At 51.7% G+C, this 27,348-nt stretch overlaps 3 protein-coding genes across 3 annotated transcripts in view; 2 read left to right on the top strand and 1 right to left on the bottom strand.

The window, feature by feature from the left end:
• Positions 1–1,488: 1,488 nt before the first annotated feature.
• LOC139170836 (cholesterol 7-desaturase nvd-like) lies at positions 1,489–7,808 on the top strand. The gene is made up of 7 exons (XM_070758372.1): positions 1,489–1,836; positions 4,576–4,764; positions 5,144–5,322; positions 5,582–5,707; positions 6,153–6,272; positions 6,492–6,668; positions 7,154–7,808. The coding sequence occupies exons 1-7, from the start codon at positions 1,491–1,493 to the stop codon at positions 7,313–7,315; spliced, it is 1,299 nt and encodes a 432-aa protein (XP_070614473.1). The 5' UTR covers positions 1,489–1,490; the 3' UTR covers positions 7,316–7,808.
• Position 7,809: 1 nt separating this feature from the next.
• Positions 7,810–9,663, bottom strand: POLE3 (DNA polymerase epsilon 3, accessory subunit). Its single transcript, XM_070758373.1, has 4 exons — positions 9,460–9,663; positions 9,285–9,370; positions 8,942–9,060; positions 7,810–8,354 (listed from the first exon to the last, which is right to left on the bottom strand). The coding sequence occupies exons 1-4, from the start codon at positions 9,523–9,525 to the stop codon at positions 8,119–8,121; spliced, it is 507 nt and encodes a 168-aa protein (XP_070614474.1). The 5' UTR covers positions 9,526–9,663; the 3' UTR covers positions 7,810–8,118.
• A 1,351-nt stretch (positions 9,664–11,014) lies between these two features.
• Positions 11,015–27,348, top strand: part of LOC139170834 (regulator of G-protein signaling 3-like) — a 47,530-nt gene continuing 31,196 nt past the window's right edge. Inside the window, 11 exon segments of the mRNA XM_070758365.1 lie at positions 11,015–11,942; positions 13,110–13,290; positions 13,512–13,611; positions 14,489–14,616; positions 17,649–17,727; positions 18,085–18,170; positions 18,764–18,983; positions 19,148–19,214; positions 19,312–19,424; positions 19,919–20,027; positions 25,888–26,025. Of these exon segments, the coding sequence (XP_070614466.1) occupies positions 11,774–11,942; positions 13,110–13,290; positions 13,512–13,611; positions 14,489–14,616; positions 17,649–17,727; positions 18,085–18,170; positions 18,764–18,983; positions 19,148–19,214; positions 19,312–19,424; positions 19,919–20,027; positions 25,888–26,025 (1,390 nt within the window). The 5' untranslated portion in view covers positions 11,015–11,773.

Genomic DNA, 27,348 nt, shown 5'->3' with positions numbered 1-27,348 from the left:
CCCCCCTCTTTAGCGGAACCCCCCAAACTGGACGCCTCCCCCCGCCGCTTATGGTGGCAACAAATGCGGGTCCCTTATTTATTTTCCTTTAAAACGCCTTCGACAAATGCAGCAGGGGGAGCCTCCCCGCGCCTCCTCTCAACGCGAATTAAAGGTTTCGTAAAGAAGCGGCGAGGCATTCAGGGTAGAAAATGGCAAATGCTGCTGAAGTGACGGGGGGGGGGAGTGAATTCACACACACACACACACACACACACACACACACACACACACATATATATGTCTTCACTTTGGCACCCACAGGTCCCGATAAAGATGGAGCGCTCCGGTTCAGAACAAAAGAACCGAAGGGGGTTGTTTTTTCCTGCAGTAGCCCCAGAATCCAGCAATGCAAACCGGTCTTGGTGACGTCTTTAAAAAGTGCACGTTGCTATAGAAACACTTCGCTGTGTTGGTGCCCCACGTCTTCCAAATGTGCTCCGAGAACAGGAATGAAAATAATAACAAGACTCAAACAAATATACATTGCGGGGGGGGGGGGGGGCTGTGGTGCAAGCAAAACTTCTTGCTGCTTTGAAAGTCGGGCTACACAAAATGTGGGCTGGGGGCTCTGCCGTTCTCTCAGCCAAGGAGGCAGTCTCTGCCCAGGACCTTCCCAGAAGCCAGAGGGGTCCGCGCAGGAAGCGGGCGGAGGCTCCCTGGCTTCGCATTCCCGAGCACGGCGGCCGTGGCAAGACCCTCTCCGCTGAGGAAACCTGTGGAAACGCCCCCCCCCCCATTTGGACTTCCGGAGTTTTCAGCAGGGGCGCCTGCGAAGCCCCGCCCGTCATCTGAGATGCAGCCCAGAGTTAGAAAACGTTGCGAGGCGGCTTGGCTGAGCCACTGATGACGGACCGGCAGGGGTCCGCAGCGGCCAGAGCTCGCCTAGAGGCTCCCTCGGCGGTCTGTGCGGAGAGATTCGGCGGGAGAGGCGCCGGCGTTCCCCCCTCCGCCTCTCCGTTGTCCCCTTCCTCCTGCCTGTGGGGGAGCGAGGGGTGGGGGCAAGAGGGAAGACATAGCTCAGAGATGCCCGTTGGCCACTTGGGTCACCTCGGCTGGAGAGCGGCGGCTCCAACTCAGCTGCCGAACCTTCTCGGGAGACCTCGGTGGTGGCGGCGAGGGAAAGCAGGGCCAGCCTCCCCTCGGCCAGGGCCTCCCGGAGCTCCGCTTCTCCCCGATCGCCATCCTGGGCGCTCCTGGCCTCCTTTGGCGGGACTGGTCTACGGAGCGGCTGCCCGCCGCGAGAGGGCCTGGGCTGAGCTCTGACAGAGCTGCCAGTGGCAGAGAGTTCCACCTGCGACTTGGAGGTTCGCGTTGGAGGGACAACCGAGGGGGCCGGGCCGGGGAGGAGGCGTTCGAGCGGTCATTCCCTTGCCGCCTAGGCTGGGCCGCCCCCGGCTCGGCCCGAGCTATAAGAGGCGCGAGGAGGCGCTGGAGCCAGACACTTCAGGATGAGGCTGGTCGCGCTCTTAGCGGCCGTCGCAGCCGCCGCCCTCCTCCTCCTGCCGGCGCCGCCGCCGCCCCTTTTGCTGCTGCTGCTCCTGCCGCTCCTGGGGCTGGTGGCCGTGGCCGGCGGCCTCGTGGCGTGGCTGGCGCTGCGGCCCAAGAGGCTGATTCGCCGGCTGGACCAGGTGGGCTACCTGACCGAGCCCGGCTGGACTCGCGCGCAAAGCGCCGCCCGGATGCGCCAGAACCGGCGTGCCGGCCGGCTGCTGCCCCCCTATCCCAACGGCTGGTTCCGGCTCTTGGGCTCAGCCGAGCTGGCCCGCGGGGAGGTGCGCAACGTGGCTGCGCTGGGTGAGTGGCTCTGGGCTCCAGGAAGAGCGCAAGAGGGAGGCAGGGAGGCGCCAGGCGAGGTGCGGAATGCGGCGGAACAAGCGGCCGCCGAGTAGGCCAAATGTCGGGGGAAACACTTCCCCACTCAGCTGCAACGCGGGAAGGAGCAGCTGCAGAGCTCCCGATACTCCGGCTAGTGCAGTTCCGAGGATTGGGGAGCTGCACCCCTTAATGACTGATCCCCCCCTCCCCGCTCTGCTCTGCCTCGGACCGGCTTGGCTTTCTAAACAAGCACCGCGCTCCAAAAACGCCGGTAGGTCTTTAGCGGAGAGTCTCTCTGGTGGGCGAGCGAAGGCGCTGGCCTAGAGACCAGGAGTTGGCAAGGAGGTGGGGGGGGGAGCTTCTGGGCACCGGGCTCTCTCAGCCCAACTTGTCTCTCAGATATGGGGGGGGGGGAGAGGGGGGGATGGCAGGGAGATTCAGTATATTTGCCATCTAATAATACTCTTGGGAAAGAGCCAATAAGTCAGAGGCAGGCAAAGTTGGCTCTTCTATGACTTGTGGACTTCAACTCCCAGAATTCCTGAGCCAAACATGGTAGCTCAGCAATGCTGGGAGGTTCATATGTCATAGAAGAGCCAACTTTGCCTAGTCCTGCAATAGGTGAATAAAATCCAGCCTAAACATCTGACTCACTGGGCAACAAGCTAAAATAACAATAAATTAGGCATAGCTGATCAACTATCAGCTGACCAACTATTTATCTATCAGTTCATCAGCTGATGAACCTTACTTTTCCCTTCTTGCCACTGGTGTCTTGTGGGTTGGGAAAAATGGACCCGGTTTTCTCCCTGAGCTGCATTTTTCAGCCTCTTGGCAGCAGCAGTTGGACTCAAAGAAGTGCAGGGCTCCCTGGGCATCAAGGCTTAGCTGGTTACCACTGGTGGTGGGCCACTGAATGAGGGCCAACGCTCAGCCACCCGGGTTGAGTTTCCCTTCGTCCCCATCCTGGGTCTGCGCCGCCCTTTTAATTGAGGACATCCACCTGCTGGGGATGGAACGTGCCCTGCTTTGGGGTTTGCGCAATACGAGAGATGATGCTTACGCAAGACGGGGCGCTTTCCCAAGCCAAGTTAAAAGTAACCACAGGTTGCATCCATCCGTTCACTCAAGTTAGATCATTTATCTGAGGCCAAACTCTGTGCAAGCACTTACTTCACCCGGGCTGTGTGAACTGAGGCTGTGCCCGTGGGTGCTGTCGTAAATGTCACACACACACACACACTGCAGGCAGTTCATAAAGGTGGCCACGCCCTTCGCCCCAGACCACAAGCAGCCCCCCACTTACAGCAGCTCCGATAGTGACCATTCAGAGTTACCACAGCACTGAAGAAAGTGGCTGGTCATTATTGTATTTCAGAGTTACGACCTTTGAAGCATCCTCTTGGTCACGGGATCAGAATTCAGATGCTTGGCTGATTCGCACTTGTGACTGTTGCATAAGTGCCCCAGTGATCACTTTTCGTGACCTGGCAAGCAAAACCAACGTGTGTGTGTTGTGTGTGTGATTCACTAGACATCTGTGTCATTAACTTATCAACAGCAGTGATTCACTTGAGAACTGTAGCAAAGGAGGTCATAAAAAGGGGCAAAACTCACTCAAACGTCTCGCTTAACAACATAAACTGTGGGCTCAACTGTGGGCCTACGTCCAGGACTCCCTATAAGTTACATGAGCTAAGAAGAATTCCACACAGACCAAATATATTTCCATGGCTGAGGAGGATATCGCATGTGACAGAGAAGAAGCTTCTAGATGAGGGGAGGTTGAGCCAATACTTTCTTCAACTTGCTTTAACTTGTCCTTCAAAGAAGGGAAAATTATCTCTTTTGCTTGGGGCATGTTCCCTGATGTGCTTCTTCATAAAACACCTGCTTAATGCCCATCCCTCTTGGCACCCGGCAGGCTCTGAGAGATATGGCAATAGCATTTTAATTTACAGTGCTCCCTTTAAGCAACAGCTTATCCTTAATCAGAAAGGCCAGCTCTTTGGCTATTGGCTTATTTATATAATGTCCTTGTAAATAATTCAAGGTGGCAAACATACCTGGTACTAGAGCCCACTGTTCCCTGGATTCTAGCACTTGGCCGAACTGGTCCTCCTTTTCTCCGCTGGGCCCTGGAGTTTCCTTAGGCAGCGGAACCTGGGCCGACGGTCCTGCTCGTCCTCTTCCCTCTGGGCAGACTACCTCGCCCGCCAGCTGGCCCTCCCTGAGACCCTGGGTCCCTGTCACGAGCCGGGCAACTCCCCCGGTGGACCCCCTCCCAGGATTTCTCAGCCCTTGCAGGCACCTGGGCAAGAGGTGCCGCCCCCTTTCCTTCTGCAGGAATTAGCCCCCCCAGATCCTCTTCCGAGAGGGGATCTCCATGAAGGAGCCGGGAGGGTCAAGTGTGAAAAGTCCACTTCTGGCCTTGCGAGAAGATTCAGTTTCAGGCTCTGCAGTTGACACAGGCCCTGGGTCAGGGGAAGGGAAGGGTCCTCTCTTCCTCCAGCCCCCCCACCCCCACCCCCTCTTGAGAGCCCCTTCCATGCACCAGAGCTTTTCGCAGGAAATTACCTCCCCCCACCCCCCACGGATTACGGTGCCCAGGCACCTCCTGTGAATTTGATGGAGGGTGTGCAGGGCCATCTCTGGGGTGACCCCGACTCGCCTTGTGCAACAGATGAAGGGAAAGCTTACTTTCACCATTCTCTTCAGGGGAGCAGTTTGCTGTGTTTCGAGGTCTGGATGGGAAGGTGTATGTCCTGGACGCTTACTGCCCCCACCTTGGGGCCAACCTGGCAGTCGGTGGCCACGTGGTGGGCAACTGCCTCGAGTGTCCCTTCCATGGCTGGATTTTCTCTGGGAAGGACGGGAGCTGCGTCAAGATCCCATATGCCAAAAGAGGTGACAGGGGGCCCTTTTCCGTTGGGACTAGGGGAAAGCCCCGGGGACCCTAGGCCCTGAGCATCGGGAGGGCCTTTGCCTGTTGGAGGGGTGGGGTGGGGGGCACGCAGAGAAAGGTTGTGTCAGGCCTCAGGTGAGCCCTGCCTAGCAACAGGGGAACCAGAATGGACCTTTCCCCTCTAAATGCCTTCCTAGAAATGCAGCTTGTGACAGATCTCCTAATTTCTGGCACAATTTTATTTGGCTAGTTTTTTAAAAGCATTAATAAATTGCAGTGTAGTCACTGGGTCCACTACATGAGCCCACCGATGACGGGGAATCTGGCAGGTCCATAAACAGGCCCTCGTCCCTTGACCTCCTCATGCTCCATCTCTTCCAGTGCCTGAATTTGCAACTACCAAAGTTTGGCAATCGTGTGAGATCAACAACATGATCATGGTGTGGTATCACTGTGATGGCACGAGCCCAGCGTGGCAAGTGGCCGAGCGGGAAGAGACCTCCTCACCCAAGTGGGTCTTCCGGGCCGGGACGGAGCACTTTGTCAGCACGCACATCGAGGTAGTTTGCCCCACCAAGACACGGCCAGCGTCGGCCCCTCTTCAAACGGAACCCGGGCACTGCGGGGTTCACAGTGGGTCAGAATGGGGAGAAATGGTGGAATGCAAAGAGGCAGCCAGACCCCTGCCTTTGATGGCCTCCCACAGCAACCGGCTGGAAAGAACAGCTGGGGGCCACCGGGCCTTCTCGCTTGGCCCCCCTTGAGGAAGGGCGCGTGCTCCTGCCTGGCCTTTGAACGCTTCTCTTCCCTCCCGGGCAGGAAATCCCAGAGAATGCGGCCGATGTGGCCCACCTTAACTTTCTCCACAATCCCTCGGTTATTAGTGGGAACGACCTGCGCTTCACAGACAACCACCGTTGGGCATTTTTTAAGCACACCTGGGAGGTAAGGCAGACGGCAGACGGCTCCAAGCGCTGCAATTTAAGCGGGGAGGCAAGAGAGGGCTGGGTGGAGCTTCTCACGTCCATGTTTGGTAGACCCAGCGTTAAACACGTGCCGTATTCCCGTTCCTGAGCAAAGCAGGACAGGCCCTCTCCTTCCCTGTTCCACCGGAAGAGGGTCTGCATTGCCTCCACAGAGGTAGTGGGGAGGGAAAAGTCCCCCCAGGCAGCCTCCCACCCTGGGCAGCTTGCAACAGGAGTGGGGAGGGGCAGTTCGCCTGGGTCCCTTTCTGGCTCCAAAGTGTCCGTTTTCTCCTGCTCCGAACATGGGCAGTGCGGGAAAGAGAATGGGGAAGGGGCGTGTGTGTTCTCTACGCAGGGCTGGGGGGGGGGTCTTTGGCGCTAGAGGGGCGGGGGTGTTTCCAGCCAGTGCACCCTTTGCTTCTCAGGCCCAGTGGCAGCCAGAGCCAGAGCCGGACGGACACTGCTCAGTCATGCGCCTGACCCACCACGTGCTGCTCTTTGGCAAACCCATCGCCTTCCTCGACCTGAATGTTTCGGCCAGGCAGGTACGCGACCCTCTCTGTCCAGGGCGGGGGTGGCGCTTGTCCCAGGCCAAGGGCCGCATCGATTGATGTGGGGCTGAGCTGGTTGCCTCTCCCGAAGAAAGCGAGAAAGCCAAGCCATTCCCAGGGGTCACTTGGGTTGGGTGGGCGGTTGGCTTAACCCCCATCTAGTTTGAATCCAGACTGAGACTCAACTGGATGGCCGTTTCCTTCTCTGTTCAGATCGGTCCTGGGTTGGTTACGATGGTCTTGAGCCACGCGTTCCTGGGCAAGGCGCTGATCCTTCAGACGGTCACCCCTCTAGAGCCCCTCCTGCAGCACGTGGTCCACGAGATCTACTTTCCACACAACGTACCCTCCTTCCTTGCCAAGCTGATCCTGTGGGCCGAGGGGGTCCAGGTGAGAGGAGGGGCAGGCGGTGGTGTGGGGCAGACTCAGCCTGCGTGGCCTCCTGGCCCCTCAGGGCTGCTGAGCGAGGGACAAGGGGGCGCGTCTGTTTGGGGAGGGCTGACAACGGTCTCGCTAACGGCATCCCAGAAATTCTTGGACTTTCAAACTCCCTTTGCGGAGCAGAGACCAAACCCACCCATGTTTCTAGGGATGCATTTTAGAGTAGAAATGTAGATCGAATTGCCCCCCCCCTCCCGCCCCAGGTTGCTTGTAAGACTGAGGCTCATCAACTCAGTACATAAAATAGGGGAAACGGCTTTACATTTGCAGCCCCTGTGGTGACTCGTGGAAGCCGCCCTCTCTTTGCCTGAGGGTTGGACACAAACACAGCCCGGGGGGGGGGGGGGAAGGTTTCCTTGCATGCGTTCAAGGCAAGGGATGTTTTGCTCTGCCGCCCCCTGATCCTTTGTCTCCTGCTGTTCCTCCTGAACCAGTTCGAGCGGGACATCATGATCTGGAATAACAAGAGGTTCCTCTCCAAGCCGCTGCTGGTGAAGGAAGATGCCGCCATCCTGAGGCACCGGCGCTGGTTCTCCCAGTTCTACAGCCAGAACAGCCGGGAAATCAGTGCGCAGAAGGAACCGCTGGATTGGTGATGGCACCCCTGGCCTGAGGGACCCCCAATGCCACAAACTCTCTTGAGTGAGGGAGGGAGGGGGGAACCTTACTTTTGGGAGCCATGGAGGTTCCTGGGCCAGAGAGAGACAGGCGTGAATTGGGCTCACGGAGCGATTCCCCGGAATCAGAGGCATTTGGAATGGTGCCCCTCCCCTCCCCCAGACCCCAGCAGCTGTTTTTGCTGGTTCTCTTTCTACTCTTTTTGCCTCTTGACAACCCTGCGGATATAAATCGTAGCTCAGGCCTTGCTTTTCAGCCTCAAGATGTTTTGCTCCACGATTGGAGTGGAGATTAGACCTGCAACCCCCAGAAGTCACCAAGGGAAGATTTTCTCACCTCTTGTCCTTTTTGTTGCACGAATGGAACAATCCAGAACACCTTTTATTTCACGGCCCATTTTGTTACAGAACGAAATAGGCAGAAATAAAATTCCACCTGCTCAGCAGAGCATAAATAAGTCAAGAGTGAAAAGTTTTGCAAATACGACTTTTAATTAAACCCCGTTGAAAGAAGTGCTGAAGACAACCACATTTGGGGGGGTGGATAAAGTCTTTCTAAGCCAAAGCCAGAGCACCCCCAGGAGAGGCAAGCGGTGCCCCTCCCAAGCAGCGCTCGCATGCCCAGAGAGAAACCCCAGGGGCCACGTCGGTCGTTCTTTCCAACGGGGGAGAGAAGGCAAGGAGGAGCTTCCCGGAACCCGCTGAGCCATTTTCCCCACGGAAGGGGACGGTTGTTTCCTTCCCCTGGCTTCCTGCCCTCACTGCCTCCGCCTGCCCCCACCTCAGCTCTCCCTTCCTTCCTCTCCGTTGGGCTGCTGCTCTTCCTCCCCCTCCTCCTCCTCCTCCTCCTCATTTTGCTGCTGGGCTTCCTCCTCCTCCTCCTCCTCCATCCTCTCTCCCTCCTCCTCATTTTCTTCCTCTGGATTCTTGTCGGGGTCCTCAGCGTCTTCCTTCTTCTCTCTGTCTTTTTTCTTGAGCTCTGACACTCCCCTCCTGCCCTTCTGCTCATTCCTGTAGGCTAGAAGACCAAGACACCCAGCGTTAAACAGTCGCAGGCCAAGCAGGACACTGCCGGGGGCTGTGCCCGACACCAACGGGCTGCAAAGAGGAGCACAGCACGAGAGCCCTTCTTAGGGACGGGCCAAAACATGAGGCCTTCTTGCAGCTTCTGTGGAAGTGTGGCTCTGCGGGACTGAAGGACTATGAATAGATCCCTTGCGGGAGGAATCATTCAGAGACGAATCCCTTGTTTCTAACTCATTTCACAACCATCGTTCTCTTAAGGGAAAATAGCGTATATCAAAACAGCGGAGTCAGTATTCTGGCATTAAAGCTGCTGGAATGAGGCAGCACGTTTTTGAGCGGGATAATTGTGGCAGGAAAAGTTTACTCTGGTTCTTTGCTTTTGATACCAAGTCATATTTTGTTGCACTGCTCTTTCCTCATTTTTTTCTTTTTGGTTAAAATAATTTTTAAACAAAAAATGGCAAATGTGTTTAGAACTTTGAAAAACAACTGAAGTTTAAGTTTTAAAAGCAGCAGGTGAAGGGCAGAGAGGAGAGGGCTGAAGGGGAGCACAGATCCAAGGCAACCAGGCACATTTACCTTCTAAGGATTCCTTTAGGGGTCCTACAAATCGCTGGAATTCCATCTCTTCCATAGCAGAAATAACATCTCCGGCATTCAGCGTCTTCCTCTTCCCCTTCCTTGCGAAGTTATTGGCACTAATATAAAAGGGTGGAAGCAAATTAAAACAAAAACGCCCCCTTACACCGAAAGCCTTTGGCGAACTGGAGGAAGGGAAAGGGGGCAAGGCGAGCGTGGCAGTCCCCAGGGTCCTCAGCGCCCACTTTGGAGGGAGAAACGGCCCTGAAGCGCTTAACCCCCCCAACCCCAACCCCCCCCCCCCACACACACAGCAGACCCGGGGGGGCGGGGGGAGACTCACCAGGAGGTGGCGTAGAGCACGAAGACGCTGGCCGCCCGGGAGATGGCACTCCGCGCCTCCTTCGAGACGTTCACGCCTTCGGGCAGCTGAGAAGGGGGAGAAGGGGGGGGTGAAGAAGCGCTCCGGCCCAGCCTCCTCCCTCCCCCCGCGCCCCCCTCCCCTCCGCCCCGCTCACCGCCTCCTTGATGATCCGCGTGATGACCGCGTTGGGCAGGTTCAGGTCCTCCGGCCGCTCAGCCATCGCGAGAGACCGGTCCCCTCCTCCGAAGGCAGCTCGGCCCGGGACGAGATCGGGGGACCCGCCGGGCGCCCGCCCGAACACGGAGGCGCCTCGGAAGGCGCGCGCAGGCAGACCGGCGGCCCTTGACCCCTCGCCCGGCATGCACCGCGCGCGGCGGACCCGCCCCCGAGGGAAGTCTTCCGGAGGGGGGCAGCCATTTGCGGGGAAAAGGAACCGGATGGGAGAGGCGCCATTGGCGGGGCCGTGGACGCTGGATGGCGCTCTGCCCGCCCATATCCGGTGCCCACCTTTCGGCGCCGTGCACCCTGGGAAGTGAGGGCGGCCTCCCGTTGCTTAGCGACGGCCCCTAGTTTACCTCAGGCAGGTAGGATGGCCGAGCCCCGCTTCTCCGCTCCTGGCCGGCGGACGGAAAGGGGCCCCGAGCCCGGAGGACCGGGAGCGGGGCCGCTTCGGGGGTGAAATCCAGCAGGTTCTGAGCTATCCTTTCCCTGCCACGCCCACAGAACCACCGGCAGTGAAAACCTTTGGATTTCCCCGCTGGGCCCATGGCTGTCTCGGAGGGCGTCCGGACAGGGCCAGGTTCAGGAGGAGCCCCGGAGCGGGCCAGGCGTTTTCCTCGGACTGACCTCGGAAAGGACCGGGGCGCCACTGCCGCCTTCCTGAGGCCGAAAGGGAGCGACTGGCCTAAGGTCCCCAGGCTGGCTTTGGCCTCCTGGCTTGTAGTCCTCCCGCCCCATATGGGCGTAGCGAGGATAATTGTCATTTATTAAGAATGCTTCTTCCAAGAAGCTAGAGTGGAAGCGGCTTTCCCTCCAGGGATGTGTGCTTACACAACATGTGCAATAATTTAGGTCAGGGCAGTGAAAGGCTGCAAAAAGTTTTACTACCACACTGTGGGCGTGGCTTGATTGTCATGTGACCGAGTAGGAGCGGCTTCCCGGCCAGGTGGGAGTGGCTTGACAATCATGTGTTGGGGCTTCAAAGTCATGTGACTAGGTGGGAGTGGCTTACCGACCAAGATAAGTTTTCAAATACACAATGGTCCCTCTACTTAAGAACTTAATTGGTTCAGTGACCAGGTTCTTAAGTAGAAAGGTTTGTTAGAAGCAGCAATTTTTCCCATAGGAATCAATGTAAAAGCAAATAATGTGCACAAACCCATTAGGAAAGAAGTAAAAGCTCGGCATTTGGGTGGAAGGAGGAGGAGGGCAGTCACTGCCAAAGGAAGAAGGGGAGGGGAATCAAAAAAATACAAAGCTTTAAGGCTTTTTTTTAAAAAAGAGGGACTCTGAGGCGGTGAGGAGAAGCATGCGCCTCCCATACACCCGGCGCGAGGCTGCCTCCCATACACTGCGCCAGAGAGAAGAACCCAGGGGTTATGGCAGGAAACTGGCCAGGCCTTCACGCCACTCTCAAATTTCCTGGGAAATTTTTCCAGGCTCGGGTTCTTAAATAGAAAATGATTCTTAACTAGAGGCAAAAAAATCTTGGAACACCCGGTTCTTGTTCTTTGGTAGAGGTACCACTGTAGGTGTTTGGATCCTTTTTCGGTTGATTAAGTCCCATTATTTGAATAGCCACAAAAGGGACCAATGATAGACGGCGTTATTTGTTGAGGAGCACAGTCACATTTTAATGTTTTGTACTGAACCCACAAGGTTCAGTATGATAACACATTAGGCAAGTAGCTCGATTTTCTTTCATTGCTATAAAAGTTCAGTTCATGATAATGATGAAAATGATTAAAGCGTTTTTGGGTAAAAACATACTATTTAATCATTTCCTATTTTAAAAGTAATTAAGAATCATACTAAGGTAGTAGAGAATAATGGACAATTTAAAAAAACTATTAAGTATTCAATAAATGGTGCATAAATTTACTACTCCCACTGTGTCCGCTCCCTCCCCCGCAGCCCATCACTGGGCCAGGGTCTAGGAAGCTTCTCCCTCCCTTTGTATCCCAGTGTTGCCCTTCCCACCACAGGTTAAAAAAGGCACCGCCACACAGGTCACCCAAGAGGTCCGATCATAATCCCCCCCTTTTTTTGGCTGCCTTACAGAAAGAGATTCCCCCTGAGCACAAAATGAACTTTGTGAGGAATTGGCATCAACCCTGGATTATATTCAGAAAGGAAGAACAACTGTGGTGGCTTCCCAAAGGGTGGTGGAATGTCTAAACACTCATCTTGTAATCCACCACTTTGTTTTGTTCTTCCTTTCATCACATTGCAGAAAGTTGCTGGCAGCAATGGGTATAATCAATATCGGTGGTCAATGGGATGAAACCATTTGTAACATGATCGCTTGTCAGCATCCACCCTGCTGGGAGTCTATGCGGAGAATTGAAAGTGGGCATCCTCACATTTTGCTGCAACAGAACGTAGCCATACCTGGAAGACATTTCCCAGCATCTGAAAGTAAGAAGCCCTCTGTAGAAATTAGAAGCCAAGCCTCTAGAGCTGACTGGTAGGCAGTTCTTTCCATTCCTGGCCATGGAATAAGAAAGAGCTGTATAAAAGGGGGAATGAAGGAAGCCAAAATATATTTGTGGGTGATGTGGCTGGCATTTTTTCCACAGGTCCAGCATTTTGCTTTAGGCAAATTTGTTTGACTTGAGGTTTTGGATAACATAACCCTAACATAAAGCAAATGTCTGTAGAAGATTATGTTGCAAAACATCATGTGTCCAGCCTGCTTGGAATTTGCTGATGAGCTATGAGACCATTGTCATTCCCTTAAATCTATCTCTGCCCTTGTAGTGAAGTAGGTTTTATAGCCAGTTCTGGCTAAAAACCATTCCAAAAAGTTTTAATTTAAGTATACAGGTTGTTAGCAGATATTAATTTTTATTTGGGCAGTGGTTAATCTGTATTTCAAACATTTGGGGGAGGGTTTTTAAAAAAACAATTTAATTTATTTGACTTCTAAAACGTATCAGGAAAGACTTAATAAACTCCATCTGTATAGTCTGGAGGACAGAAGGAAAAGGGTGGACATGATCGAAACATTTAAATATATCCAAGGATTAAATAAGGTTCGGGAGGGAAGTGTTCTTAATAGGAAAGTGACCACAAGAACAAGGGGCCACAATCTGAAGTTAGTTGGGGGAAAGATCAAAAGCAACGGGAGAAAATATGATTTGACTGAAACGTCCAGCAGACGTGGTGGGTAAATCCACAGTCACTGAATTTAAACATGCCTGGGATAAACATATATCCATCCTAAGAGAAAATACAGGAAATAGTGTAAGGGCAGACTAGATGGATCTTGAGGTCTTTTTCTGCCGTCAGGCTTCTATGTTTCAATTTCAATACAATGATAATATGGATACTCATAAGAGAAAATGTTTTCTAACATCATCTTTTGATATAGTTATATTAAATAATGTACTTTAAAATATGTAAATGGAAAAGATTAAGAATGAAATGGAAATCTCTTTCCTCTTTAATGTTATATCAATAAGCAAATCTGCTGTTGGATTCATTGTTGTTATGCTGACACTAGATCAGCCAATGTGCATGAAAGAAAAAACCCATTCTTTTTTTTAAAATATCGAAATATTTTTTGCTTTCTCCTTGTTTCAGACAAACTGCCAACCCTCAAGATTGTTGACCTTCCCCTCCATTATCCACAGAGAGAAGGGGTTAAATGTGTGGGAGGTTTGGATTCCAGCTCCAAGACAATTTCCAGTGGCAAAGAAGCTAGAAATTGCTCTTCAAATTCTATTCTGAATGATAGTTGGATACCCCCCATTTCGGTGTTGAGGTCAGCAAATTTGGATTCCCTCTGCATGTGTTTGTGGGATGATAGGCGTAGAGCAGAGTTCTGTAAGAAAGCCGCCTCCCCCCACCCCCACCAAGTCTGTGCGAGGTTTTCTTCCGCAGCACCCATCTAGTCAGCGGGGCAGAAGCCAGGCAGGACTCCTGTGCAGGCTTTGGGCCTTCTGCATGGTTCCCATGGTGTGTCTCCCTCTGCGTGCATTTCAGTTCAGAAAGGAATCCTTTCCCAGGCTTGAACTCCAGAATGGAATCCCAGTCCCTCCACTTCCCACCAATAGCTCTCACCTCCTGGAGGCCACCTGAGAAGGTGAGTGAATCCAATGGATGGTTTGGTAGGGGGGAAGCAAGGGGAGGAGCGTGTAGAAGTGCTTTCTTGGGCCTTGAAGAAGGTTCCCCCACACCACATTCAATATCCAGCTGCTGGACGTTCCTTGCATTCTGTGTTTGGCAGTGTGGCTCAATGCTCTAAGTCCTGCAATGAAATCAGAGGAAACTCTGCCAATTGTGGCCCCTCAACGAGTCCTGCCCATTGAGGTGACGGTTGATGGCCATAGCACCAACCCATAGTGCTTTACAGCGCTCTCTGGGAAACCTACAACATTTCCCCCAACCATCCGGGTCCTCATCTTACTGACCCCAGAAGGATGGAAGGCGAATTCAATCTGGAGCCCTGTCAGGGCCACACCCCAGGCTGTGTGCAGAGTTTGCCTGCAATGCTGCACTTTCTGCCTTGCTGGGCGGTGCTTCTGCAACTATCGCTCACTTAGTAACAACAGCCGGAACTGCCACAACTGTCATTTGAGGTTGGCACAGTCATGTGTGATGTTGTGCTTTATGACTACATCATTTAGAGCTAGAGTTGCCAGTCCAAGTTATTGTAACTGAGCAAGGATTACTTGCAGTAAATAAACCTTTTCCTCATGAGTTCTTACTGTGTGTAATGAAGAGCTTGACTCAGAAATCTTCTAAATCATGAATGAAACAAAGTAGACAAGTAGTAAAACCTCATTTTCACTGTTGATAAATGGCCTCGTGAGGCACATCACAGAAGCCGTCTAGCTAGCCCAGAGAGCAACCTGGATGCCTTCTGGAACGACAGCTGAGTTTGAAAGGGTTAACCCATGAACTATCCAGCCTTTGTCCCAGCTCTGCTTTTGCCAAGTAGTAAAGAGTTGTCCTCGCAGGTGGCAGACATCTCCAAATTTGTGGTGCAAAGATTGGGTTCCCAGCCAGCCTGTGGAAGCACGGTCATCCGGTGGGTTCCAGACATGCGACCCAGATTCCTGCAATCTGAGAATCCCCACGGGAGAGCGTAAGTGATTGTGATTACTATTATTTATTAGATTTGTATGCCGCCCCTCTCCGAAGACTCAAGTGTGATTTGGCAGCCTTGCGTTTGGGGTGGGGGTGAACAGCAGCTCTGCTCTGCTCGCTCGTTTTGGCTGCTGCGGGTCTGATTCATTCTGTTGTTCTCTCCTTGCAAAACATTTTGTAATGTAATTTTGTATTTTGGGAGCCCTGTGTTTTTATGGAAAAGAGAGGTGATTGCTAGTGAAGAGCCCAATCTTCACATTGGAGCCTTAAGCAGGGCAGCCTAGTGTCACAGTAGGAGACTATCACGTTCACTGGTCCGATCACAAAGCCCTTAGAAGAGGTGGAGTTGCCATCTTCTATAAAAAATCACTGAACCTAAAAAATATGCAGGTTAAACATGAACCCGACCTTCCAGAAGCCATCATCCACATTTTGCTCCCTCCTATGTTATAGAGCCCCTGATTATTACATCACACGTGCGAACAAATGGACCTCACTACTAATGTAGGCTGCCTCCTACCCAAACCTTCTTATTTTTCTTGGTGACCTCAACCTATCTCATATTAACTGGACACTAAATGTACAACTGAGTCCATACATTCAACTCTTTTCAATGCCATTACCAATCAAGAACTAGATCAGCTAGTAACAATACTAGACTCAGCCACTGTCTCGATCTCATCTTCTGCAACAGTTTACACTCAATTTATGGACTACAAATAAAACAACCCTTTTGCAAAGACTGGCCCCAGCATAATTTGCATTTCTTTCAATATACGTCCTTACAAAACCCACCATAATGATGAGATAACCAGTTACAACTTTTAAAAAGCCAACTTTGATATCATAGATGCCGACCGCTCATCTCTTGATTGGCAAATATTTTTCTCTGTGTGTAATACTGCCAAAGACCACTATAATATCTTTTTGCTTAAAATCAAAAGAGTCATTAAACTACATGTTTATAACCACCAAATAACCAGCAAAACCAAGAAAAACAAATTACCCATAAAAATAAGGAAGCTCCAATCCAAACAAAGATTTCTTTGGCAAAAAACCCCCAAAACTGGCTGCGTTACTAACTTTAAAAGCTGCTACAAAAATCTATGCCACTAAATAAAGACTGAATGCACCAATTATATCAATCAATGAGAGACCCTTCTGCCCATGAAATCCATGGGCTTTGTAAACAACCAACTCAAAGACTTGAGATCCATCCCACCCGTAAAGGACCAAATGGTAAAGACAATTTTATTTTTATTTATTTGTTTGTTTTGTCAAGTACGTATTGGTGGTATACAAGATAAGATATTCATATACATGATACTAGTAAAAAAGAAACATTAGGACAGGGGATGGAAGCCAATCTCTTTAACACATTCTTCAGCTCGGTCCTTGTAAACAGGTATGGCCCATGCCCAATATTTTCTAGTCATACCACAAATAACTTCAACGATTAAATCGATTTGACAGAAGATAACATTTGAAAATACATTACGCAAACCTAAACATCTCTATCTATTGGACCTGATGGACTATGTGCATACTATTTAAAAAAGCTTTCCACAGCCATAGCTGAACCTCTAAGCGTAATTTTTGAAAAATCCTTCAGGACTATCTCATTACCAAAGTTACTAGCCATCCCTCTCTTCAAAAAAGGAGATCCCAGTAACGTTGAAAATTACAGACCAATCTATGTTGCGTCACCTGCAAAGTCATGGACTCAATAATAAACCAATGTATTACCCTCCACTTAGAAACTAACAACCTGCTCTCTAACAAACAATTTGGTTTCAGGAAAAAATTATCCTGTAATCTGCATCTCCTACCCTGCAAAAACATGTGAATTACACAATTCAATCAGGGTAAAACAATAAGATGCAATTTACATAGAATTTTGTAAATTCTTTGATTCAGTGGTACACAACAAACTACAGTACTTCTGAAATTAAAATCTTACGGCATCTCTAGACCCCTGCATGATTGGATAATTGCATTCCTGTCAAACGGACAAGTGGTTAGTTCATAGGGAGTGCCCTGTGAACTGCTGCTACCCTTTAAAAAGACCTTGGCTATGTGTCAGAATGGTCAAACAACTGACAACTTCAAACCTCAACAAAAAATGCCCTGCCTTACACACTGGCAAAAAGAATCAGAACACAACATACGAAGTTGGAGGACATCGCCTTCACTAGGCAACCTGCACTCTGTCAAGGGCCTTGGAGAACTCACCTAGTGACCTACGTGTGCCATAGCCCACTGTGACCACATTGCCAAAAAGGCACTAAGAGTTGTTAATCTAATCTTGCATAGCTTCTTCTCTGGTAATACTACACTGCTAACCAGAGCTTACAAAACATTCACAAGACCAATTCTCAAATACAACCTACCTGTCTAGAATCCACAACGCATATCGGACATTCATACAATCGAGAGAGTCCAGAAATATTTCACAAGAAGAGTCCTCCTCTCACAATAGAATACTTTATTCCACCAGACTTGAAATTTTGGGCTTAGACAATTTAAAACTATGTCACCTGATCTAAATGTAGTTCATAGAATCATCTGCCACACTGTCCTACCCGTCAACTGCAACAATACAATAGATACAAACCTAATGTAGACTGCAGGAAACACGGCTTCAGCAACAGAGTGGCCAATGCCTGGAATGCCCTGCCGGACTCTGTGGTTTCTTCCTCCAACCCCCCAAACGTTAACTTTAGACTGCCCACTGTCGACCTCACCCCATTCCTTAGAGGTCTTTAGGGACCGTGCATAAGGGAACCGCTGGGCCTGCCCGCCCTGCCTTGCCCTCCCATCGTCCTCATTTATTACCTGTTCTTACATTTATACCTATGCCTCCTATCTTGCACATGTTTGACGAACAAACAAATAAAATAAAAACTCTTCTTGTCTCTTAAGAAGGAAGAGAGGTTCTTTTTTGTTCAGGGTTGCAATACTTCTCTTTTAAACTGGTGTTGAATCACTATAGTATAGGAAATCAGGTCGGTCTTTTTCTTTCTTTTAAAGAAAGGAGCCCCCACAAAGAATATGTGTGAAGGACCTGGCTTTGGAAAGTCTCCTCTCTTTCAAGGATCATCAAGGGCCTGTGAGTGGCACCTCTGTGTGTGTGTGTGTGCGTGCAGGCTTTTTGTTTGCTTGATTGACATCCTCACCCCATATTTTACCCCTTGCTGGGAGGAGAGAGATCTAGTAGGTGAGGACTTTCTTGGTCTGAAACTTGGAAGCTTTTTGGGACTGCTAGTACAGGCAGGGAGTGGGGCTTTCTGAATTCCAGGGAAGAGGCCTCCTCTGTGGTATCCCCCTCGGTTGATTCCTTGACACCAGGAGTTTCTGACTGGAGGACGGTTGATTTGGGCACCGGGGGGTGTGTGGCACATGCAGAGCTCTGGAGGGGATTCAGGGGGGCTTGGAATATTTTTATTTGAATGGTCTCTTTTTGCAGAAAAGAAAAAAGTCAAATAAAGTTCCTACAGGAGGTCAGCCCTACTTTCGTCATCTAAGGCGGAATCAAAAGTCTAACAAATCAAGGTCAGTTCTAAAAGGCAACTTTAATAATAATAAAAAGAAATCATACCAGTGCAAAACGTCTGATGTTGTGATCCAGGCACTGTCATGAAACCAGGAAATGACGAGTTCTAGAGTCCCTCCTTGGCATGAAAGCCACTCTCTCTTTAGTTATTGTGATATTAAACATTGCTACGTCTCATTTGTAAACAACAAATTCAATTGTTGTCACATGAAATCATGATACAATCTTTCCATTAAAACCAGTTTAAAGGAAAAAGTGTATTACTTGAATAAAATAGTATTAAAAATAAGACTCATGCTTATCTGAACATGAACAGGATAAAAAACTGAGTACAAAAAAGAAAACGAGAGAAAGGTTTCCCTTCTGAAGGTTTAAATTAAAGATTTTAAAATGCTGCTTTTGAGGGGACACCCAGAGTTCTAGTCGGGTTGAGGAAGTGGCCCCCAGCGGCACCTGTTGCAGAAGGTGGGCTCCAAACCCTTAGGAGAAAGACCCACCTGGGGTGCAAAACGGCCTCACTCCTATTAACCTTCTTCTTCTCCTCCTGGGGACGCCTGAGAAGGAGGGGAGCTGAGGTGGGACTCTGCTGCAGTCCTGTAGACCAAGGAAGGAGCACGGCTGGCGGCTTCCTGAGGACAAGGAAACACCAGGCGCCCACTCGGCATCTCCTGCTACAAAGCGAGGGAGCCGTGACTCAGGAGAGCAGAAGAGGAGGAGGAGGAGGAGGAAGGGCTCCGCTGGGGAGCAAGCAGACACTGGCAGCGCCCTTTGTCGTGCAGAAGGCACCCAGTTTTGACCGATCTGAGTCTAAGGTGAGCAAGACCCAAAGTAGCGCGGTGGCCAAGGTGTGCTTGCTGACAGCCAATGGGTGGACTCCTGGAGAGGTGGAGCATTGTGAAAGAGGCAGGAGGCCCATGTTCTTCTGGGACTTTCCCCGCCGGCCCCCTTTGCTGCAGCCTCTCCTTCCTTCCTTTAGATCCCCACGGAAGACAAAGGTTCGGGAAGAAGCCTCGGCCGCCAGCCCAGGATCATCGTCTCGGGAGGTTTGCCTGCTTCCCTTCTAGCATGGGAGCCATGACCTGAGTGTAAGGAGAAGACTTCTCTGGCCAGGACTGACTGGCTTCTTCCGTCTGGCCACAGGCTCCCTGGTCCTGAGACACCTGAGGGTGGTAGAGCAGCTGGGGGGCGCTGGTAGCCATCCAGAGAAGAAAGGAGGGGGCCTCCCTGTGCACAGCCAGATGGCCGCAGTATCTGTAAGTGCCGTTGACCCCCCCCCTCCCAGTGACTGGGTGGGAGAAGGGAGCCCTAGGCAGAGGCTGAGCAGAGGGAGAGGGGAGCACGGCCCCGGGGCTTTGGGAGGTGCTGGGAGCAGCCAGGTTTGGTTGCCTGCCATGGAGACGAGCGGGGGCCTCCCCCTCAGGAGTGGCCGGCTGTGCCACGACTGGGCCCCACAGTGGCAGGGATGAAAGACCTGGAAGGAAGGGAAGTGGGGGTGGGGGGGGGACGGGTGTCGGTCGAGAGGGGGGGCAGCAGGGTAGGAGTCCCTCTCAGCTTCGGCATCTCCCCTCTAGAGGTAGCCAGTCCTGGCCCATGGGGCCCATGGGGGGCTGGCCTGGCCAGAAAAAGATTGATCGATCGATTGATTTGATTTATATGCCACCCCTCTCCGAGGACTCCACAGGTGGGCAGATCTTTACAAGAAAGGAGGCAGGGATCTTGGATGGTGTTGTGGGTGTTTTTCCTCCAGGCTGCAGGGAATTGCAAGCTGCAGGCGTCCCCAAGAATGTTTGCTAAGAGAAGGTCTTGTGTGCAATGTGCGGCCTATAAGGGCAACATGGCAAGGCTGGGCACGCAGGGTGAGTGCGGTGGGCTTTTCTTCCAGGGGTCTGCCATCAGGTATGGGAAGCGTAAGGAGCTGCGGCGGGGGAAGGTTCGGCATTTACCTTTCTGTCAGCTGCCCCTTGCTGCCCTCCTTGCCCATCTCCCCCCCCCACCCGGTCCCTGGGGCCAGCTAGCGCTCCTGCCAGGTTGTTGGTGGGAATGTCCCGCATGTCCCGCACGTGACGTTTCCTCGGCAAAGAGGGAGGTCAAGCCCCCTGGGGCCAAGAGGGCTGCGGTGCTGGTCTTGAGAGTAGCCGGGAAGGAATGGTGGACTGGCTGCAGGAGGCCACGTTCCCTTCGATTCGGGAGGGAAAGGGGAAGTCTTGGAGGCCGCAGGAGGAGGAGGAGGAGGAGGGGGAGGGGGAGGAAAGGCCTGTTCCTTTAGCCCCGTCCCACTCCCTTCCCATTTCCCGTAGAACAGCAGTGGAGCCAAACCACTTCCTCTGCTTAGTGTATGGAAACTATCAGGAGAAAAGACCGCGGCTGGGAAGGGCCTCCACTCGGTGTTTCCCCTGTGACTTGGTGGAAAGGCCGCCCTGCAGCCGGCACGGAGACTCTCCCATGCCCTACGTAACCCCAGTAAAAATGCCCGCCTGGTAACTCCCTCAAGCGGTGTCCAGGTGCAGGAGAGAGGGAGCCCTTGACCCCGAGGGCTTAGGAGGCTTTTCTGTCCCTCTGTCGATTCGCCTCGGGGGCCGGGAGAGGGTCAGGGAGCCAACCTTGTTTCCAACTGCCCTTCCCTACCTACCGGGCAGTAGGTTCTTATTCAGGGAAAGGCTTACTTGACAGCCGACACTCAGAGGCAGCGTGGCTAGATTGGCTTCTTTATCACGGACAGAAAGGCAAAGAGGCAGAACTTTTACCTAGGGTTTTTTTATCAGGTGGCCACGGTCAGTAGTAGCCATGGGGCCCTGACCATGCCCTATTTTGGCTTGGTTTTACTCAGGCTGCGACCCCTTCGCTGGCTGCCTCCCGAAAGCCGAGTTCAGGTACGGGCAGCATCGCGAGCACCTGGCAAGCTGGAGGGAGGCCACCCGGGCCGAGAGGGACGCTCCGGACATCAGCAGGGAGGCCTGGCCTGAAGAGGAAGCATCCAAGACCTTTGCTGCGCTGCAGCCCCCCGGGCCCCCTCCCCCTCCCCCCTCCCCCTCCCCCTTGGAGGACAGCCCTGATTCTCCCCCTGGCTTCACTTGAACCCAAAAGGGGGACCGGGAGGGAGAGGGGGGCTGGGTGGGTAATCAGTAGCCAACTCCAAGGATGGTTGCTTTTATTTAAAAGAAAAAAGGGGAGGGGGGGCACAGTCTTGAACTTACAACCATTAAAATTCCTGCTTTCCCACTTTGTGCCTCTCTGAGCCTTGTCTCCAAAAAACAGTTTTTTTGTAATAGCCCCAAAAGTGGAACACTGGACGGCCAGAAAGACAACGTGAGCGGTCAGTCAGTGGGCATATGCAACGCTTAAGAGCCTGGGTGGTGCAGTGGTTGGACTGCAGTACTGCAAGCTGCTTCTGCTGACCACTACCGGCTGCCAGCCGTTTGGCAGATGAAATCTCACCAGGCTCAAAGTTGACTCAGCCTTCCATCCTTCCGAGGTAGGTAAAATGAGGACCCAGAGTGTTGACCCTCAACATCTATTACAGGGCTGGAAAGCACTGTGCAGCGGTATGCATAGTTCCCTCTAAGCTGAGCAGTGAGCAATCGCTCACTTAAAAATCATCATCAACTCAGAGTTTTCCAAACCTGCCCAGAAGCCGAGAGGGAAAGAGTGAGAGGGAAGGAGAGAGAGAGGAAGAGAGGAAGAGAGAGAAACAGATGGAAAAAAGAGAGGAAGGAACTTAGAAAGAAAAAGAATGGGAGTAAGGAAGAGAGAAAGAAAACCAAAATCTAGTTTGAAACTAGCTCAACTATTTAAGTGGCATTTTGATATTGATAGAGTTGCCCTATTATGAGCTCACTGTTATAGACACACAGTACAGTATTTTATTTTGAAATTCTCTCAGGCAAAACAGGGTGGGTTTTTTATTTGTTTGTTTGTTTGTTTGTTTATTTATTTATTTATTATTTCTGTCCCGCTCAGTCCCGAAGGGACTGCCGCTCAGACACTATACTTTTCCGCCCACCCCCCCAAAAAATTAGAGGGAACACTGGCGGTATGTAAACCTTTATGCTAAATGCTATGGCTTGAAGACGACTCAGGGTTATGCTTTAAAAGGGGAGGCCGTTCAAAGGCCAAGGGCCTCCTGCTGGCTGGAGGACAGCTCAATGAGCCGATGGATGGGGAAATGAAAGGGGGGCTTGGCCGTTCTGTGGAAACAGGCGCTCCTCCAAGACTGGACTCCCTCCCCACACCCTTCTTCCAGTGGCCTTCCCAGCCTGCCTCCGAGTCACGCAAAAGTCCCGGGAGAAAGATGGAGCAGAACCTGAGTGGGCCTTCCCGAAGGTGGCCGTCCTTCATTCCATCCCCCTTCTGTGAGCAGTGGGGTCCTTTTGCAAGGGAATGAACTGGAAGAGGAAAGAGGTGGTTTCGGAAGGAGTTCATTTATTCTGAAAGTCTGGGAGCAAGAGTAAGTAAGTCTTGGAAACTAAGCTCCAGAGTCAGGATCTAAATACTGTAATTTAGTTTATAAATATGACAGCCCCTAATAAGTAGGACTTCTTGGGAGAAAATAAAGGGCAGAATATAAGGGCAGACTAGATGGACCAGGAGGTCTTTTTCTGCCGTCAGACTTCTATGTTTCTATGTTTCTATGTTTCTAAAGCATGGTGGTGATCCTGCTTCTCGTCTCCCCCCCCTCCCCCCAAATGCATTGACCTCACGCATCAACTCTTGCCTGGGCTTCTTTTCAACAACGCTGCCGAGTGGAAGAACTGTCCAATGCAAACCCCCACTTCTCCATGGTTCCCTGCTGCCCATTGTAAATAAATAAAACTCAGGGTGGTTCCTCTTTCCTAATTCTCTTTCTTGGTTCATTATTGGTGTTTGGAGGCATAGATAAATGTAGGCCATGCCATTTGTCAGTGAGCATATATATCTAAAGAAGTCCTGATTCTAGCTAGGTGGGGGCAAGATCCCCAGTGTTTCTGGCTTTTATGCCCCCCACCCCCCCTGGGGAAATAGGGGTTATATGGCCTCTTCTGTTTTTATTTTATTTGTCAAGTACGTATTGGTTATATACATAGATGTAACATTCCTTATAAACATCAGATGGGTGCGGATCAAAGGGAAGGTTAGGACAGGGATGGTAGGACCACTGGTGTGCTGATGCTGGTCTCTTAGGAATCGGGTGAGGTCAGCAGTGGACAGTCTTTAAGGGTGAGGTTTCGGGGGTTTGGCGATGAAACCACAGAATCAGGTAATGAATTCCAGGCATTAACCACTTTTCCACAGTCAGGTTTGGAGCCTGTCCCAAAGGCGGCGCTGGTGCCCTGCCAGGGAGATCTCATTTGTTGGACAGAAGAAGCTGAGAGGGTGAGGGACGGACAGTCCAGAATTGTCTGCCCAGGAGAGGTCATTAAGCCCGGCAGAGTGGATTTCTGTGGCTGCCATGGCTCTTTGGAGCAGCAAAGTTTGTGTTGCTTGTGGCGTTCTCTTGGCAACCCCTCTCCTTTGAAGGAAAGGAGGGGGCGGCTCCTCCTCCTGGCCTTCTCCCCCTGCCCAGCGTCCATCCACAGCAGCTCTGCCAGCCTCCACCAGCAGCTCCCTCCAGGCCTTTCCCAAGGTGGGTGCTAAAATGTTTTGTTTTGTTTTGAAATGGGCCCGAGAAAAGTTGTAAAGACCCAATCCATGTTTTTTGCATATGCCCAACTTTTTAAATGAAATATGCACAATTTCTCCCAAGGCGCTAAACGGCTCAGGGCCAGACCTCTTCCCTCATATCTTGCTGCGGTCGGTTGGCAGGACCTCAGGGAAGAGCCTTCTCTGTGGCGGCTCCAAACTTTTGGAACCAACTGCCTCCAGAGATCCACTTTATCTCCACTGTACCGGTCCTCCGGAAAGCCTTCCAGGCCTGGAATTAGGCTGATTGCAAGTATGTATGTTTTTTATATTACTGTTACTATTGACTTTTATTATTAGATTTTAACTGTCTTTATTGCTGCATTTACTCCAATTGTTAGCTGCTCAGAGTCCATTTGGAGGGAGCAGCATATCAATACAATGAAACAAGTTTTTGAGCGCAAAGCTGTTAGGAAAGCCTCAGCTCCTTGGCCTGCTTCTCCTGGGCCCCACCCTCAGAGACAGAAGAAACCGCTTGGGGAGATGTCATTCTCTGTGGTGCGAACCACCCGTACGATGCTGGCAGGTGAAAAGAATTCCAGGTGCTCCTTTAGGAGATGCTATAAGATCCAGGGCAGGATTTGGGCAAAGATGCCCCATATATCAGGATTGTGTTTTAACACAAGTGTTGCATTTGTCCCTTTGCGGGTTGTAACAGTTTGAAGAATTGCCTGGAGCTACGGATTCCCTCTCTGGCATCAGGTGGCTCTTGCTGGGCTCTGTCTGCCGAGAAGACCAGGGGAGTAAAGGGCCGGTCAAAGTACAGGACAGGGACGGGCCAGGGACGGAGCTTGGCCCTTCTGTGCGTCTGTCTCTTGACCCTTAAGAAGCTCGGTTCATTCGCACCCACTCCCTGAATGTTCTGGATCAGCGAGGTTCTTCAGAACCTGGAGGTGGCTTTCTCTGTGACTCCTGAATAGGAAGAGTGTTCCGTTTTCTTCTGTGAAACTATGCCAGGATGGGACTCCACCGTCAATTTAGCCTCCTCTTCTTACCTCTCCAAGGCTGCTGGCAGGTTGCTTGGGTCAGCCAGAAAGCAGGGCTTTCCCAGCAGCTTGGGTTTTGGAAGGGACGAGGCCCATGAGGAGAGGGAGGTGACAGCTGAACGGGGGGGGGGGGGGGTTCCAAGGCCCCCTGGGGTTCAGGGACCCCATCTGAGTTTGGGTGGAGGGAGAGACAGAGGCAGAGGCAGGCAGAGAGTGGCATCTGCGTTTGGGGTCTGCTTGCTTCCTGGAGGGGGCTGGTTATGGCTTTGCAGATGGACGGCGGTGAGCCACGGGGGCTTTTTCTGGACCCACCCCCACCACTGTTCTACCATTTCTCCCAGGCAGGAGCAAGTGGAAGGACCAGGGCTACCAGTAGCGTTTTTGGGGCAAACTGGTGGCAGTGGAAGATATGGCCAACGTTTGAGTGACATGCTGGTGGGACGTGGGCCCTGGAAAGGCAGCCGTGATTCAGGCCGGCTCTGAGCGGGGCCGGTTCTGCTCCAGTGGAAATAAGGCTGGGAACACGAGAGGAGAGGAGAAGTTACTCATTAAATTAGGACAGGATCTCTTGCAAGATAAGCCTTGTTGTGGCCACTGATTAACCTCAGCAGAGCCAGAGGAAGGCCTGGTCCTTCTGTATCCTTCTGAACCCCCCTGTCCAGTGGAGCGGCCCCACTTTAGATGTGCTTTTTGCAGGACAGGGCTGGAAAAGGCTTCCCTCTCACTTAATTTATCTGACATTTTGATGTATGTAGCCAATGTAATATAAAAACGCGTTTTTAAAATTGTGTTTAATCCTTCGAATCGATTGCCGTGGTTTCTCTTTGGCCCTGTCTGAGGAATTGCTGCCCTCTCGTCTTTGAAATGCAGCCCTGGGCCGGCCTGAATTCCCCCATCTGAGCGGAGCTTCACGTCTCCTTCAGCATCGTTGCCTCTTCACTAGAAGTGTTGCAAGTTCAAAAAGGGGCTGGAGTGACATTTCTCCTTGGACCCGCTCCGAAATAGAATCGGGGCTTGAGAGGCATCCATCTACTTCCAGCCCTTAAGATTCCTTGGGATTTCCTTTCGGTTGCAGGAATGGAATTTGGTGGCGGTGTCAGAGGCTGCATACCTGAGCAATTTCAGGGTGGAAATCTACCCCAAGTACAGACTCCTGCAGCCCTCCGAAAGCGACGACGCAGGAAGGTCAGCCAGGCTTCTGTTCAAGAGAGGGGTAAGTGCAGAGAATGAGGGCAAGGGGGAGGGATGTGGCACCAAGCATTCTCTCTTGGTCAGAGGCAGGGAAGGGAGGCAGCTAAGTCTCCAGAGCCTACAGCGCAAAATAACATTTCCATTTCCAGAGTTTTCCTTCCTTCCTTCCTTCCTTCCTTCCTTCCTTCCTTCCTTCCTTCCTTCCTTCCTTCCTTCCTTCCTTCCTTCCTCCTTTCCTCCCTCCCTCCCTTCCTTCCCTCCCTTCCTCCTTTCCTCCCTCCCTTCCTTCCTCCCTCCCTTCCTTCCTTCCTTCCTTCCTTCCTCCCTCCCTCTTTTCCTCCCTCCCTCCCTTCCTCCCTTCCTCCCTTCTTTCCTCCCTCCCTTCCTTATACAACTCATCCACTGTCTAACAGATTGTTATAGTCCACAAAATAATAACATTCAGAATTATGAAAATAGATGGCTAAAGTCTACAAACAACAAAACAAGTCTGCGGAAAGGGGCGGCATACAAATTCAATAAATAATAATAATAATAATAATAATAATAATAATAATAATAATAATAATAATAATACGGTAATAATAATGAAAATGAAAAAAAAAAACCCCACCGGCACAGAGGCATTTAGGGGAAAGGCTCCGGACGCTGCGCCTCAAATGCGAGGCAGGTAAAGTCAGGGCCAGGAGACCTCTGGGAAAAGGGCCGTGGCTAAAGAAACAGAACGGTCATCCCGCGTGGGGAGGGGAAGTTGGGAGCCTGCCCGTGCAGGGACATGGATATTTGAAAAGGGAAGGGAAAGACTGGGTGGGCTCTTTCTTAAGACTAGGAGCAGCCTTCCCCTTATTTGCAGATCAATCTCGCCTCGGTCACTAGGGCTTCCCTGCCCAGCTCAATGCCTTATTTAGAGGTATTAAATGAAAGTCCTTCACACAAGGGGAGAGGATGAGGAACCCCCCCCCCCCCCAGGAGCAATGGGTGAAATGCAAGAGGGGCTGCCCGCAGCGTGGGGACAGTGTGCTTGCTGGTTCATGCCTGGGAAAACAGTGTCGGTCCGAGCTTCCGCACATTTTCAACTAATGGGTTTTAGCCTTAGCGCTTGAGCCAAGGAGCTTCACGGTCAGGTTACGTGGTGGCTTCTGCATTCAGGACATGGGGGAGGCCTGGAGGCAGAAGAGCACCTCCTCCCACTGCCAGGGGAGCCTCCCTCGGGCGCGTGTGTGCGTGCGTGTGTGTGTGTGTGTGGAAGGATTGAGGGAGGGCAGTTGGAGACAATGGGGCGTGTCAGGTGTGAGTGTCATTGTGGTTGCCGTCAGGTGCAGAGAGACTTTCAAATCCACCAATG

The sequence above is a fragment of the Erythrolamprus reginae genome, chromosome 8 (genome assembly GCF_031021105.1).
Source record: "Erythrolamprus reginae isolate rEryReg1 chromosome 8, rEryReg1.hap1, whole genome shotgun sequence".
Classification (NCBI taxonomy): Eukaryota; Metazoa; Chordata; class Lepidosauria; order Squamata; family Dipsadidae; genus Erythrolamprus; species Erythrolamprus reginae.
This window is presented reverse-complemented; position numbering and strand designations above follow the sequence as displayed.